The 15,837-nt window shown below is 39.7% G+C and overlaps 1 protein-coding gene across 1 annotated transcript in view; it reads right to left on the bottom strand.

Annotated features, from left to right (window-relative positions):
* The window catches only part of LOC124775467 (calpain-1 catalytic subunit-like), a 152,878-nt gene that overhangs the window by 13,117 nt on the left and 123,924 nt on the right, over positions 1-15,837 (bottom strand). Inside the window, exons 8-9 of the mRNA XM_047250299.1 lie at positions 9,637-9,794; positions 3,510-3,579 (exon numbers count right to left, since the gene is read on the bottom strand). Of these exons, the coding sequence (XP_047106255.1) occupies positions 3,510-3,579; positions 9,637-9,794 (228 nt within the window). The remainder of the gene's footprint in view (positions 1-3,509; positions 3,580-9,636; positions 9,795-15,837) is intronic.

Below are 15,837 nucleotides of genomic sequence, written 5' to 3'. Positions count from 1 at the left end.
CCTTCAGCTGAGTGGCACTATAGCATTACTATAGCATTGCTCTAGCACCTGCTTGCGAGCTTACAGAATTTAAGGGATGTTGAATGGTTCTAAAAATCAGTCAAGAATTTTCTCTATACAGGTACAGTTTTAAATTGCTCAACAAAAGTTCTAGTGTGGCACTAAGAGTGTTGCGAAATGGGGTAGTCTAAGGAAGAGCCTCTATCATTTTATTTATGTATACTTCAATGATCACACCACAGGAGGGCATGAAACAAGAGGGCTAAAACACATAAACACCCACTGCTACTGTGGATCACATTCAGAAGATGTCAAATACTTTTCAACAATTTCTGGTGCTTCCGCCTGTATACCAGAGCAAAAATTGCAGTTATGCTATGCTCCAAAGGGGTGAGATCATGTTCAGTGGAGATGCAACTGCAAAATGTTCTTAGAGAAAGGTCAAATCATCTGAGAAGTGTAGCAGTGTCAAAGGTTGTCAAGAACATCACACTGCAAATCGTCATTTCAAACCACAAACTTGTGTAAATGAGCACCCCAAGGGAAGGGATGGTTTAATTGATGCTCTCTATGCCATCTCATGAGACATTTTCATGTTCATTATAAGTGTTCATGTATCTTAAATGTTTTTGTCACCACCCACAAGAAAACCACATGATTTCTACACTGGGCGTCATGATTCTGACCACCATCACAGAGATGTCAAGAAAAGGGGTGAGATGGGGGGGGGGGATGAACTTCCAATCGTGTAACATGTCATGGTGGGTAAAATTCTGACGAAATTTGTTGCCAATGTGACACCACTAATCCAACTTACAGCTCACATAGACTTCTGAGTACATATATACAAATCCAGCAACCACAGGCCCTACAGACCATATGCTGCTTCCACAAATTTCCTCCATTCCTTTCTGTTTTGTGCTTAGTTCCTCCAGGTGTCTTCAATCTCTAGGGCTACCAGGTCCTTCAACAGCTGCCTTGGCCATCATATGGGGCATCTGGCGTTTGGTTTCCCTCAGATGGTTTCTTCGCCTGTCTTTCTTCTGCAATGTGGGCTACATGGCCTGCCCACTGGATTCTTTTGCTCTCAAATTTCCTTAGTGTTGTTGGTTGTTGCATAAAGAGGTAGATTTTCTCATTCATCCTCCTCTCACCTCCTTGTTATCTAAGATTGGCCGTTATGTAAGATTGGTCCCCACATCTTCTGCATTACTCTTCTCTCATACATTAATAGTTTTTCCTTTTCACATTTTGCCATGGCCCAGGTTTCTGAACCAAACATGACTGCTGGCCATATCACTATGTTATAGATTCTCATCTTAGTATTCGCTGATATGGATTTTGAGCTGAGCAACTCCCTGAGGGAATACATGCATTTCATTCGCACTATTATTCTTTCCTCGAGGCCCGTTTCTATGCTGTTGTTGCTGGTAAACCAAGATCCCAAGTATCTGAACCTCATGTGATCTATCTCAAGAAATTCTTGCTCTTGTTTTCTTCATCACAATTACATGAACTCCATTTGTCTTGATTCACCTTAAGCACAACCTTCTGTGTGTAATCATCCATTTTTCAGGTAAATTTCTTTCAACTCATGGATTGATTCACTTAGCATTATTATATCAACTGCATATGTGAGACAATTGAAAATTATCATCCATCTGCACTCCAGTTCATTTCTGTTGCCTACATTCCCTTATTACTGTATCTAAGATGAAACTGAGCAGAATGCATTAGAGAGCATCCCTTTTCCTGAGACCTGTCTCAAACCTTCCTGATGTGACCCCTCGGAAATGCACTTCTGCCCTTGATCTATTCATAAAAGTTTGCAACATTCTCACTAGCTTCTCAGAGGTTCTGAAATCATACAGGCTATCATATAGGCTATTCCTATGGATGCTGTCCATATGTATGAAGAAAATTGATGAACAGACCATAAATCTTTCTATCACATTTCCAGTGCTTTTCAAACAGTTGTCTTATAGTGACATTTTATTGGTCAGTTTGGTTGAAAACCAGCTTGTATTCCTGTATGTTGTTACCTATGAATGGTTGTAATTTTCTGAGGATAATAATAGACATCTTGGAAGTTTGTGGACTTGGAAGTGACCATTGCATAGCTTCAATGTATTCGAGACCTTCTAGGAAAAAAAAAGTAATTTGTGATAAGCTGATTTTCCTGAACACTGTTGGAATGAACATTTCTGAGCTCACAGCAGGCAAGAATTTATGTACTAATTCCAGTCTGGAAAATTAGCTAAGGTTTTAACTTCATAAAAGCACCACATTATATGCTTTAAATTATTCTAATACTACAACTAATAATAATAATAATAATAATAAAATTTAATTTAATAGTCACAACATTTAAGCAATTTCCCATAAATATTTTGGCATGCAAAATGGAATCTTCAATTTTAAAACTGAAAAAAAAAAACTTTGTAACAAACTGACAGAAAACTATGACCTCTAAAGTCAAAAGTGATGGAAAATATTTGCAGTAGGTTTCTACAAGTCGCTGGTAAACCAAGATCCCAGGTATCTGAACCTCATGCCATTTATCTGAAGAAATTCTTGCTATTCTTGTCTTCTTCATAACTGCATGAACTCCGTTTGTCTTGATTCACCTTTAGTGCAACCTTCAGTGTGTAGTCGTCCATTTTTCAGCTACATGTTTCTACAAGTGTCCATTATGAAATAAAGACCAGTGAATATCTGATAACTGAAGTGTTATGCAAATAAAGAAGTCAAGAGGTAGAAATGTCAGTATTTGCAGCAAATGTACTTACAGTTGTTCATTTAAAAAGAATTATGTACATTTCAGTGTATATGAAAATGTAGTAATTTAAGGATGTGTACTCAAGTAAATGTGATTAACACCTGATGTAAGAGAATATTTTAGCTGTAAGCAGCACCTGGCAGTCATACAAAAGGGTCCAACATTTATTGTGCACTAACACAGCAGAATTTTGTGGCTGCAGGGGGAACACAGATTTGTCAGACATACTCACAAGCAAACCAAATCTATTAAAAATAAGGTAAGATATTCCAGATGGATCTCTTCAGAAATGACAATGATTCATGATACCTTAATTTTCTTCTGAAATTCATAACTGGCACAGACTTTTAACTTTAAGGTATGAGTAATAGTATTATTGCACCAACTCTCAACTCCATCTCATCTCTCTCATATCAGAATGGCCATACAGAGTTACATTTTGCTTGGATTCCATAAATGACTTTAGTTGAAAACTGGGATTGTTCCTTTGGAAAGGCTACAGCCAACTTTCTAAGTACATTTTGTGCTAGTGTTCTGCCTCAAACGATCTTTATGACAAATGGACATTAAAGAATCTTCCTCCCTTTCTTTCTTGCCAAGAATCTTCCTCCCTTTCTTTCTTGCCTCCTTCACATCTCCTCACTTAACTCAGTGAGAAAAAGCAAGCAGAGATTAACGTATTGCCATATATATTTATTTAAATCTCTCCAATTTCGAAGACTAAACTTACCAGCACTACTGCATCGTCAAGGAATTCTGTTGATATGTTCCGGAACACCATATTGTCGTCATTCACTTCCCTGAAAGTTAATGTAAAGAGAAATATTTCTGCACATCACTTTCTTTTTGTATAAATAAGATGAATTTATGGATATTTTTAAAATAAAATTTACATTAAGTATGGTAATATGTAAAATTAAAGTTGAGCAATGAGTATCTTTTCTTTTTAATATGCTAGAGTGATGTTTGTAGTTACTGAGTGCTAGTGACACTAATCAATGACAAATCATTTATTTCTAAATGCTTGTTGTGTGTGTGTGTGTGTGTGTGTGTGTGTGTGTGTGTGTGTGTGTGTGTGTGTGTCCATTTAGATTTTCTACTCAGTTTATTTGTTTGTAATTGTAATTTAAGAATGGATTGTAGTGTACAATGACAATGATCTGTTTGTTGACCTGATACTTTTGTGTGATTAATTAATATAACAACAAAAGCAATCAATTTCTGAAAAAACAATTTAACTGGATAGATAAAAAATCTATTCACCATATGACAGTAGAACACAAACATAAAATAGGGTTGTAATTAGGCAAGCTTTCGGCCCAGGGACTGCTCCTTCAGGCAGAAGGGCTGAAGGGGAAGAAAGAAGAGTGAAGGAAAAGGACTGGAGAAATCTAAGAAAAGGGGTAGATTTTGGAAAAGTCACCCTGAACTGCGGGTCAGGGTAGACTTCCTGCATGGGATGAGAAGGGAAGTCTGATTGCTGGGGACTGCATTGGACAAGATTTGAAAAATCTATCTCATCCGATGCAGTCCCCAACATTCAGTCTTTCCTTCTCATCCCATGTGGTAAGTCTACCCTGACCCACATTGCTGGGTGACTTTCCTGAAATCTACCCCATTTCCTAAATCTCTCTGGTCCTTTTCCTTCATCCCCTTCCTTCCCCTTCAACCCTACTGCCTGATGTAAGAGCCACTGGCTCCAAAAGACTGCTGAATTACAACCCTCTTTTATGTGTGTGTTCTGCCACAACTTAGTGAGTAGATTTCTTATCTTTTGTGTGATTAGGGAATTTTTAAACTAGAAAACTGACTGTATGATTAATTACTTGACACAATCATAGAGGAAGCAGTGTAGTGAGATAAGAAATCTCAGAGAACAATGAAAGGATCCTTCTTTGTAGAATCCATGCCACTTTAAGAGTAACTACATGGAGAAAGAAAGTATTAGACAACTGATCTCCAAATACATAAAGTCATAGATTGTTATTTTAGCAGAAAAGCATGAGAATAAATTGCTGTGAAGATAACCTTTATGAAAGGAAATGTCCTTTGTAGCTGAAGATATAAAAAGGTATAAGGAAGTTTTGATTTTTCTTCAAGATGTCTAGATTCAAAACAGACAGATTTTTAAGTTTTACCTTCAGAGTTGTCTGCTTGCTTGAGGTTGTCTGTAGGTGACACAAAATGAAACAATAGATTGGAATTCTTTGATTGGCATGATTACAAACACCTTCGAGCATACAGCCTACACTAATAAGAGAGGGCAGAGAGAGAGAGAGAGAGAGAGAGAGGAGTAGTAGTAGTAGTAGTAGTAGTAGTAATGAAAACACACAATAATTTTATATCATCAGCTCTTGAGGAAATTAAATATAAGCCAGCATCAAACTGCATGTAATTTCTTCAGTCATGACTTTCTCATGTATTTTTTTCTACAAATGATTTTAGATAAAATATAGCATCAGAATAATACAACTTAGTTAGAGGTAATGGTAAGAAAAGCTGTAAAACACATTAAAATTTATATTGTAATAGTATTATTTAAAATATTTGGAAATACTGAAAATTTTGTGTAATTAATTTAACAGGATCTCAGAGTTGAGGAAAATGGGAGAAATAAGAAGAATATAAATATACAAATATTGTGAACGAAAAGTTTCATAATCTTAAAATCAATAGTGATATTAAATTTTCTCTTGTGAACATGTAAAATATCTTCCTATGAACAGCTTGTTGGGTGACAGATGTGCTGCATCCATGAAGCAAACACTTAATGCCAGTAGTCACAAGTAAATATGAGGGGGGGGGGGGGTTGCTGGTAACACACAATTTCTCCCGAGAGCTTTGTTTGGGTTTCTTTTTTTAGTATACTGTTATACTTCTTCAAAGAGTGCACTCATTTAAGAGTTGTTATTATTCAGGCTAGCTGGCTAAGGATATATGTTTCTCCATAGTGAGTAAGTACAAGAGACTGCTTCAAGTAAGCTCTGAAATTGCTTCTGAACCTCTGCTTCTGTTCTGATTGATGACTATCCTTAGTCTGTTCATATGCTTTAGAATGTGCTGACTTAGCACACAGATTACTGGTACATTCCCAAACCACTGAAGCTGATTTTGGGTTAGCAGTGCCTTTGAATGCGTACTACTGCCCTCCTTCAGACTGATGATGTATGTGTAGTTTTAAAGATACTGGGTGGTTATAATGAAAGAGCAGCTACTCACAGAAGTCCAGTGTGGGCTGTAATGACTATGTGGCAGCAAAACTTAGTAAATATTCTAATGTGGTAATGAGGAGTCTATGTATGCAGGTAAAAGATTAGTTCCAACTTCGGCCAACACGTACAAATCTGGTGCTGTGAATACAAGACATGTTTCCATATGTGATGTGTTAGGAATGAATGTGGGCAGAAAAGGTAAAACAAGTGATAAAGGCATAATGCTGATTTTATTATTAAACTCCACTTATGCAGTTTGTTCAGAATGAGCATCATAAATGTCACCAAGATGGCATGTCCATAAAATATGTGATTGTTAGTTGCTCACAGCAGCTCCAGTGGAACTGAGCAACATTTTCCTATGTACTGGCCTTCAGTTCAGGCAGAGGACAAACTTATTCCCAGTAAACATGCTCTTTTAGATACCTCCAGATCCAAAAATCAGATGTCCTTCCAGGTCATGCATTTGGAAGAACTGTGGAGATAACACATTTGTGGAAGGTTGCTTTAAGCAGATCCTTAACTGGGTAAGCAACATGAGGTGTTGCCCCATCTTTTGTAAAAACAGTGGTTTCCACACAGTTGCACACTTCCAAAGAAATAATCACATGCTGTACAAGGAGGTCTTCATAATGTGCAGGTGTCATGGTACACTTGACTGATACTCTGGATGTAGTCTCTTCAAAGAAAAACAGACCAAGAATAGAGGTGAATGTGAATCCACACCATACATTCACACACAGTGAGTGCAATGCCTCTTCATGCACAACACGTGGTTTAACAGTACTCCACATTCAGCAGTCCTGTGTATTCACTGCATGTTGTTGTGTAAAATTTGCCTTGTCATCCAGTTTGGCCAGCTTCATCAATTTGTATCCATGCCAAAAACAAAAGAGAAATTCAGAATGTTGCTGTGGATCATGAGGTTTCAGTTGCTGCACTGTCTAGATCTTGTACAGGTACCAATGTAAAATAGACTGCAAAACTTTCCATACTGTTAACTGTAGAATGGACAATTCTCATCACACTGCAAAAAACATTAGCGTTATCCAGGGCATGTGCTGCATGGTCAGTTACAGCAACAGCAGCCTTGTCAATAACTTCCACTGGGATAGGATACCTTCCTCTTCAAGGAGCCACACCAGGCTCACCCGTGTTTTCAAATTTCATTATCATCTTCTTTAAATCATGACATCAGGACTCTAATCAGACATTGCAGTCAGCAATACTCTCTCAATGCAACACTGTAACTGCTGCCTTTTGCATAAAGCATATTGTTCACTCACATCAGAGCTTGTCAAATGATAGTATGGATGACATGCCATCATACAGTGTACAGTGCCAGATTTTCACCTGGTGGCCACAAGTCAAAGTAATTGTTTTTCCAGTGTAAATCAGTTCTGCATTAATGCATCGACATATCTAACAAGTTTTGCTGCTATATAGCCCATTTTGGGCCTGTATGAGTAGCTGCACATTAATTATCACCACACGATAGAAAATTCCTAATGGCAACACTGCCATTTAAATGCCCCAATCATCCTGTCTGTCTGGGCAAGGACTCACATCATATGTCATTGACACATGCATCACATGAATTCAACTTCTATCTCACGACATTCCATAAGTCTTTGTACTTCTTTAAATTTCAAAAGCACTCTTCTGTCACCTGCATTATCCAACTATGTATTCAACACAGAGGCTTGAGGGAAGCAAACAGAAATTCACTTCCACAATGACAACCATAATAGTGACAATGAAGAACTCTGAACTGCTTCCATATTAACTTATTAACTTAACTAGTGTGTGACAACACTCTTAAATTCTTGATGATGATAAGAGAAAGGAGATGGTGAAATACAGCACCTGAATATAGCCTCCTACCATTGAATAACATGACAGGGATCACCATGCTTAATGTTAGACTAATAATCTGTAATTTTCCACATGGCATAACTTCTTGAGAGAATGCAGAAAAGCTTGGTATTTATCAGCAGGAGATGATGACTAGTAACTTTGCACCACAATCTGCACTCTTCTTGCCAGCCAATTAAGGGGAATGAAAATTTTTCCATCTGCAAATTCAAAACCAGCTAGTCACTCTCTAATCAAGCACAACTGACCAAAGTGGATGTTTCAGATTGAAAAGAGGTTTAATAAGAGGCTATTCTTTGTTCCTGGTAATCTGAGAAATAACAGGGTTTTGGAAGGCTGTAAATATGTTGAAGAAGTTGTACAATTAGATAACATTTTGCCACACAAGAGAAACAAATTTTTGATTAGAAGATATATTCATTGATTTATTGATCCATTTCTTCAGTAATTCAATTCATACATTCAGTCAGAAAGTTATTAACACATCATTTTCTAAAGATCCTATTACAAATTTGTTTGGAACAACACAAGGTCTAAGTAAGGCCAGTATAAAATGAAATAAGAGCTAGTTTTGGATGTAGACTGAGAACAGTGCCAGAGGTGGCCTTCCACAAAATTTGCATACTGGATGGTGTCTCCATTTTGACAGCAGGTTGAATCATGCAATCCACATTTGTGGGGCATTCAAATGAGACATTGGCCTGATGATGGACTGTTTGGGAACGTGCAGGCAGGTACACTTATTGCCAAGGTTCTGGCTGACTACGCCTAACCATTGCAAGAGAGTACCACAGTGTTGCGCACCAAGCACATCATAACCCCTTCACATCTGTGCCTGCCATCTGGGAACAAGTAAATGGTCTCCCTGCATCATTCTGTGTCAACCTGTGATGTCGGTTGGCGACTAGTAGAATCCGCACAAGGATATTAATGTCCTATTTGTAGGCTGCCATTAACACAACAACACTAATGGCTTCATTTTTCACGGTCCCAACACCAGGAAGCATGTCTGCTAATGGCACCACATTACATTCAACAATGAACTGCAGTCTAAACTATCCTAGACAACCTATTGTCAGTGAGTGTGGTGCCAACCCGGGAAGAGCCCATTCTCCCAATGTTTTGGAGAGGTACAGCAGTGTTACTCCAGGCATCATGACGTGGGGAGCCATCAGGTGTCGCTTCAGGTCACTGCTTGCAGGACTGATTCCTCATATGTTACCTCCAATGTGATAGCATCGTGGTGGCATTGTTTAACAGGATAATTCATACCCATGGCATGTGTCTCTGTGACTTGTCTGCATGATACTGAGGTATTCCTATTGCCAGCTGGATCACCAGTTCTATCCCCAACGGAACATGTGGACCAGAATGTCAGCTCCTTCCGAGTGCCAGTATGATGGTACCAAGGATCAGCTTCAATGCTACTGGGTCAGCTTGCCTCAGTAGAAAATACAAAAGCTTTATAACATTCTTCCCTACCGAGTCATTGCATATGTGGCAGAAGAGATGTGATCTCCTACTGAGAAGAAGGTTCGTGATGCCAAGTTTAAAGTTGACTCAATTGTGTAAGCACTGAAATAACGTGATATACCCTCTCAACCCATGAAGTTTCATTTCGTTTCGTCCTCCCCTTCTGGATGCTTCCTTTTTTTCTCAGGCAGTGCATGCCATGTGAAAGTATTTCGAGATCTTTGAAGAGGCCGCTGAAAGATGTTCACAGGTCAATTTTACATTATGTTAAATGTGTATTATACGAAAGAATATTACCAGATATTGCTCTGCTCGTCGGTGAATATCCTGAGGAGAAACTTGCCGTCGCAGTTGGGCACGTTGGTCTGTGGGACGACGATGTAGTCTCCCGGAGGCAGCGTGAAGAACGTCACCACCTCACGGGCCACCGAGTGGTTCGTCACGTCGAGCGGCTTCTGCAATACCAGGACCAACGCCCGCCTCAGAGCACCAGCCAAGGAACCAACTAATCTGTCTATTCATGTAAACATAGTGGCTCACTTAGCAATAGTTGTCAAAAATTCGTATTCTGTCATTTCGGTCAAAACCAGTATTTCGAACATACAGCAACAATGACTGAACTTTCAACAGTAGGACCAAGTTACAGATCTATTTCCCCCTACGTCTGGGCATTAGAATAATTTGAATAAAATGAAAAAGTTTGCAGAAGACTTGCGCATTAATTGCTTTCGTTTTGGTGTGTGTGTGTGTGTGTGTCCCTCAGTACCGGCAATTGCTCTCTGCAGTTATACTTTTACAAGTCGCACGTTGCGTTATATTCGAGCGTTAACCAGTAACACCAATCGAAACTTCCTGGTAGATTAAAACTGTGTGCCCGACCGAGACTCGAACTCGGGACCTTTGCCTTTCGCGGGCAAGTGCTCTACCAACTGAGCTACCGAAGCACGACTCACTCTCAGTTGGTAGAGCACTTGCCCGCGAAAGGCAAAGCTCCCGAGTTCGAGTCTCGGTCGGGCACACAGTTTTAATCTGCCAGGAAGTTTCATATCAGGGCACACTCCGCTGCAGAGTGAAAATCTCATTCTAGTAACACCAATCACTGGAAAAATTACTTTCAGCCAATGACACCAGAATATTACAGTTTCGTAAACGCAGGGATACTCCCCTTCTATTAAGCAACAGTGAGTGGCGTCGGCAAATTAGTTTGTTAACGGACACAATTAAACAAAATTGCAATTTTGTGCCAGCAGGTCATGCTGTGATATAGTTTTTGCACGCATCATCCGCTATCTTAAAACAAAAGTCTGTGAACGTAAAGCAAGCTGTAAAAACCCAGAACAGAAGGGCAAGGAAGCTTAGAATGCAGGATGATTTGCTGTTAGAGATACACAGATGTTAAGTCTGTATTTTCACAATAGCGAATTCACTATGAACCTGACAAGTTTCCGTTATGATAAAACAGGAAACTGTTTTACCAGAAAGCTTCGCAGCCTGAAGCAAATCTCTGAAAGTTTGGTAAACTAGGACAGCTGTTCAAGATCTAGGAAGTAGGTAACTGACGAACATACTTTGCTAACTGGAAAAATAAGTCTTTGAATTTCATTAAATATCAACTTTTTTCGAAAGATTAAAAAATAGACACAGTAGATTTACGTGGTTAGATAAAGGGCCTCTCGTAGTTTTGATAGGGTCACACAATATTTATGTGAGACCACAGTTAGAATGCCATGCACGTAATATTATGTTTTCACTGTTGGAAAGCCCATGCCCGTTATTTTAACGGACACAACATCTTAGCGAGGGCTGCCACGCCCGTAATTTTACGAGCAGCGTTCGTCACAGAAGCATTAATTCTCGTGAGTAATAATAGTCATCCAACAAACAAGAAAATGGACGTAAATACTCATAGTTTACATGTAAGTCAGGTTGACGACAATGCAGTCTAAGCAGTCAATCGCAGTCGAAACAACCAAACTAGGAAGTTGCGTGTGAGACGCCACTGTTAGTGTGTACTCGAAGCAATACGTCTGCAACTAGTCCACTCTGCGACGCAAATATTTTTCGCATACCCTACTCCAAGAATCTGAACATTATCGTTTTGATGTTGATGACACGAACGAAGATCCTACTTACGATTTACCTAATTGACGAAGAAAACAGTCATCCTGAACGACATTAGAAAATTTGTTGCAGTCATTTTGCAAATGAGTGTTAGCGGGTGACCGTCAGTTGCAGTACGCTGGAGCACAAATGCAGATTAGTCGTTTCATTATGGTGTATGCGAGGTGAGGCTTTCTGTGGAGCCATGATTCGAGCTCTACCACACAGAATAGAAATATTTCAAATATTAAATGTTTCACGTAATATATTCTTTCTTTCTTTTCATTGTACGTAGAGACAAATTCATACTTTTTACTCGTAAATTGTCAACGAAATGCTAAAATAAATTTTGTTTGCGCCCAAAAAAGGCAATATTTTGCACGTCCTGTGGTGGTAAGAAGTTCAACAGAAGAACAATATAATTCACATCAATATAATCAATATACCGTAGTATTACGCGCAACTGAGGAGGACAGGACCACAAAAGTTGAAGATGTTAATTCACATTTATTTAAAAATTCATTAATAAGCATTATTTCACAGAAAGTTGGACGTGCAGCTGTGTTCATTATACTGAGGAAAAGCCTTATATCGAGCAACAAACGTACGACTTCCTCTCACATACGTCTCGCGAGATGACCATGACGAAAACCTCAGAGGAATTATAAGAGTTCATACGGATGTTTATCTGCAGTCGTTCTTCCTTCGTACCATTCGCAAACTGAACAGGGACGGTGGGAAAAAAATTAGAACTAGACATCAGTATTTCATCACTTTATTGTTATTTTTTTATGTGTTTCGGCTAACGTGTGCCATTTTCAAGTGCAGTGAAAATGGAGTCTTAACACTCCGAATGTGGAGTGTTACTCGTATAAATTTTGGAGGCTGCTTGGTGAAAAATATTTCCTTGTACAACGATTGTCTGTATTGACACATGCACAGGGGTTGGACAAAAATATGAAAACACTGCGAGAAATGCGTGCTTGAACATAAATGCAGATGCCAGGCCAGCCTGCAGGTTGCGCTTTACTTGACCACGAACGGCACATGTCCTCAAGGCGCTGCAAGTGTCAGTCATACATAGTACAATATTCTGTGTAGCTGTGAATGCCTTATGTCAGAGCTATGTCAATTAGAACGTGGACAAATTGCTGGTGCTCTTAGTAGGAGCTTCCGTAACCAGGGTAGGCCAAGTGTAGGGTGTTTCAAAAGGCACAGCACAGAAGATTTATACCGTTTGCAGAGCAAGTCCGAAAACACAACATTTGCTAAGTGACAACGCGGAGAAAAGTAAGTGTTGAGCGATCGTGACGGACGGTCATTGAAGCGGATTGTAGCGAAAAACAAGAGGGCGGTTGCTGCAAGTGTCGCTGTTGAACTGAACGTCGCACTCGCAAACCTTGTCAGCACCAAAACAATACGAAGGGAGCTGCGTAATCAGGGAACTGGAGGGCGAGCTGGGTTTACAAAAGCACACGTCGATGATGGAAATGGGCGAGACAGGGGAACGTGGCGTCGAAGCCGTAACACCTGGACTATAGAGCAGTGGAAGAACGTCACGTGGTCGAATGAGTCTTGTTTCACACTGTTTCCAACTTCTGGTTGAGTTCACGTCCCAAGAGCAAAACATGGTGGTTCTTCTGTGATGATTTGACGAAACACATCGCGGTATTCCATGCGCCTCACGGTTGCTATGCAAGGTGAAGTCACTGCCGAGGATTATGTGACCAGTTTGGGCGGTCAGGTCCCTCCCATGGTACAGTGTTTGTTCCGCAGTGGTGATGCTGCGTTCGAAGGGGACAGGGCTCCTGTTTTTGACTATAACACAGATGTGCTACCCAAAAAATTTTGCCAATGAAGTTTATTGTAAACATGGTGTACTTGTTCTGTAAAACTTTAGCTACTATGTGTTAATAAGAAATTTAACATGTACTGTAAACCGTATAAATTATTATATATTTGGATGTGATTATTCTGGGTTAATGCCATTGGGGAATGTTAAGAAAAGCAATACTGTTCGCAGAGAGCAAAAGCTTGGGTAGTAGCGCTGTTTCTGACGCGAGGCTGACGTCGGAGCAGAGTGCACGGAAGACTTTCACTGTTGTTGACAGAACGCACCAAAATGGTACGTACAGTAGATAGCCGGGCCTATATGAGCCGGAATTGATGCGAGTGAGGCACCAAGAGCTTGAGAAGTGTGGGAAAATGTAAGAGACTCCAATAACATCAAGATCCTGCCTCATAATTGGACACTGCTGATCAAAGTGTGCCCGCAGTATCACATGGAGCAACAGCGGCATTGTCGACGACAACGAAGTCGATGGTTCAGTCTGCAACGAACAAGTTTCATTTTCGTTCACGTTCGGAACTTGGCGATGGATTACCTGGTGGCACAATCTGAGTGATTTTAAACGAATAATAAGTAACATTCGTGCAAACTGTAGATACCTAATCATGTCATTGTCCTCAGTCATTGTCTTGGGTTCAGTTCCTTTTAAGTTATTGAATACCTGATTTTCGTTGTTTAAAGCTAAAACACGTAATAAAATACTGTCACTGATAGCGTTCTTTGCTTGCTGGAAAAATGGAAATGGAAATGAGCGCATGGCGTCAGTGGCCGGGAGTTCCCAGACGGGAAGTTCGGACGCCAAGTGCAAGTCTTATTGAGTGCGACGCCGTATTGGGTGACTTGCGCGTCGACAATGGGGATGAAATGAGGACAGTACAACACCCAGTTCCTGAGAGGAGAAAATCTCCCTCCCCAGCCGGGAAGCGAACCCGGGCCCCCGGGCGTGGCGTTCCAACGCGTTGACCATTCAGCTTATGGGGCGGACGCTGGAAAGATAACTGAAGGTAATCAATAATGAAGCCTCAATAAGTTAACTGTGTCGTTCAGTAATATTCAGAAGCAATGTTATTCTTATTAATTAAATGGAGACAATGTGAAGCAACTAAAAATAATTTTGGCCGTCTCAAAAGTAAGAAAGCGTCTACTGTAATAACGCTCTTGTGTGCCATCTTGGCTAGTATTTCGACATTGCCAGGCTGTTAAAAGACAATAATTGCTTATTCAAACTAGTACATTTTTGTAGTAATTACAATCAATTCAAAGTACGTAGCCAGAAATAAGCAGGAATCTTGTGAATGTAAGAAACATTCATCTGTGGTAACGAAATCATTTACTTTTCAATGACGAGTTTAAATATCTTTTCCAAATTAACATTTCCGATTATTAATTACATAAGACAATTGCTTTCTTTGTTCATTCTTATTTCGTAACGTGTTGTGATGTCAGAAATTTACGGGGTGTTCAAAAAGTCTCTCCGCAGTGCCGTATGATTGTTAGCCGTGCGTCCCGTATGCCGCAGTGAATATACTGAAATGAAACTCAGTGAAATACAAGTTATTAATTTATAGAATATTCATTTTTACTCACAAATTTTCACATTAAATACTGAAAGTGTCCCCCCTGGTGTTGAATACACAATTCAATTCGTCTAATCACGTTTCCAAACACAGGCTGTAACATTTCTTCTGTAACAGAAGCAGTGAAAGTGAATATTGCAGTTTTCAATTCATCGACCGATTTTGGGCTGTTTTTATAGACAGTTGCTTTCGCTGTACCCCAGAAGGAAAAGTCAGGCGATCGTGGAGCCCAAAATCCCTGTGAAATTATGCGATCACCAAAAACATCAGCAAGCAGTGACATTGAAACGCGAGCTATATGTGCGGTTGCACCATCTTGTTGAAAATAACCGTTCAGTATTTCACTTAACACAAGTTCTCTTATGAATGGGTACAGAATATCACTGCAGTATCGCTGTGCGTTTATTGTTTCGTTGAAAAATATGAGACCCAAAATCCGACGTCTAGAAATTGCAATCCAAACTCTTATTTTCACAGAATGAAGTGGTTCCTCATGAATACACAATGGATTTGCAGTACTCCACATACGAGAATTTTGCGAGTTCATGAACCCGGATAAATGAAACCACGCCTCATCAGTGAAAAACGTTTCATTGAGAATATCCCTTCCATTTCGTTGAACGAAATTTTTGAACCATTGACAATAATGCAGTCTCTTCCCATGATCAGTATTATTTTTCAGTTGTTGCACGACTGTCACTTTGTATGGGAAAAGTTCTAATTTTTTCCTTATAGCTGTGTGGGCCGTTCCGACTCTAACATCGACTTCCTGGGCGGGTTTTCTTACTGACTTGTTCGGACTCATGGTCATTTTATAGGAAATATCGAGTAGTTTATCCTCAGAAAAACACTATGACGACCACTTGTCGGTGCATCTGTTACTAAACCCGTACTTCGAAATTGTTAATCAAATCTCGCACAGTATCGCGATGTGGGAGTGTTGTCTCCGGGAAAACTGAATTAAATGTTTGA

This window comes from Schistocerca piceifrons, chromosome 2 (genome assembly GCF_021461385.2).
Source record: "Schistocerca piceifrons isolate TAMUIC-IGC-003096 chromosome 2, iqSchPice1.1, whole genome shotgun sequence".
In the NCBI taxonomy this organism is placed as follows: domain Eukaryota; kingdom Metazoa; phylum Arthropoda; class Insecta; order Orthoptera; family Acrididae; genus Schistocerca; species Schistocerca piceifrons.
The sequence above is the reverse complement of the archived record's forward strand: the minus strand, read 5'-3'. Positions and strand labels throughout refer to the sequence as shown.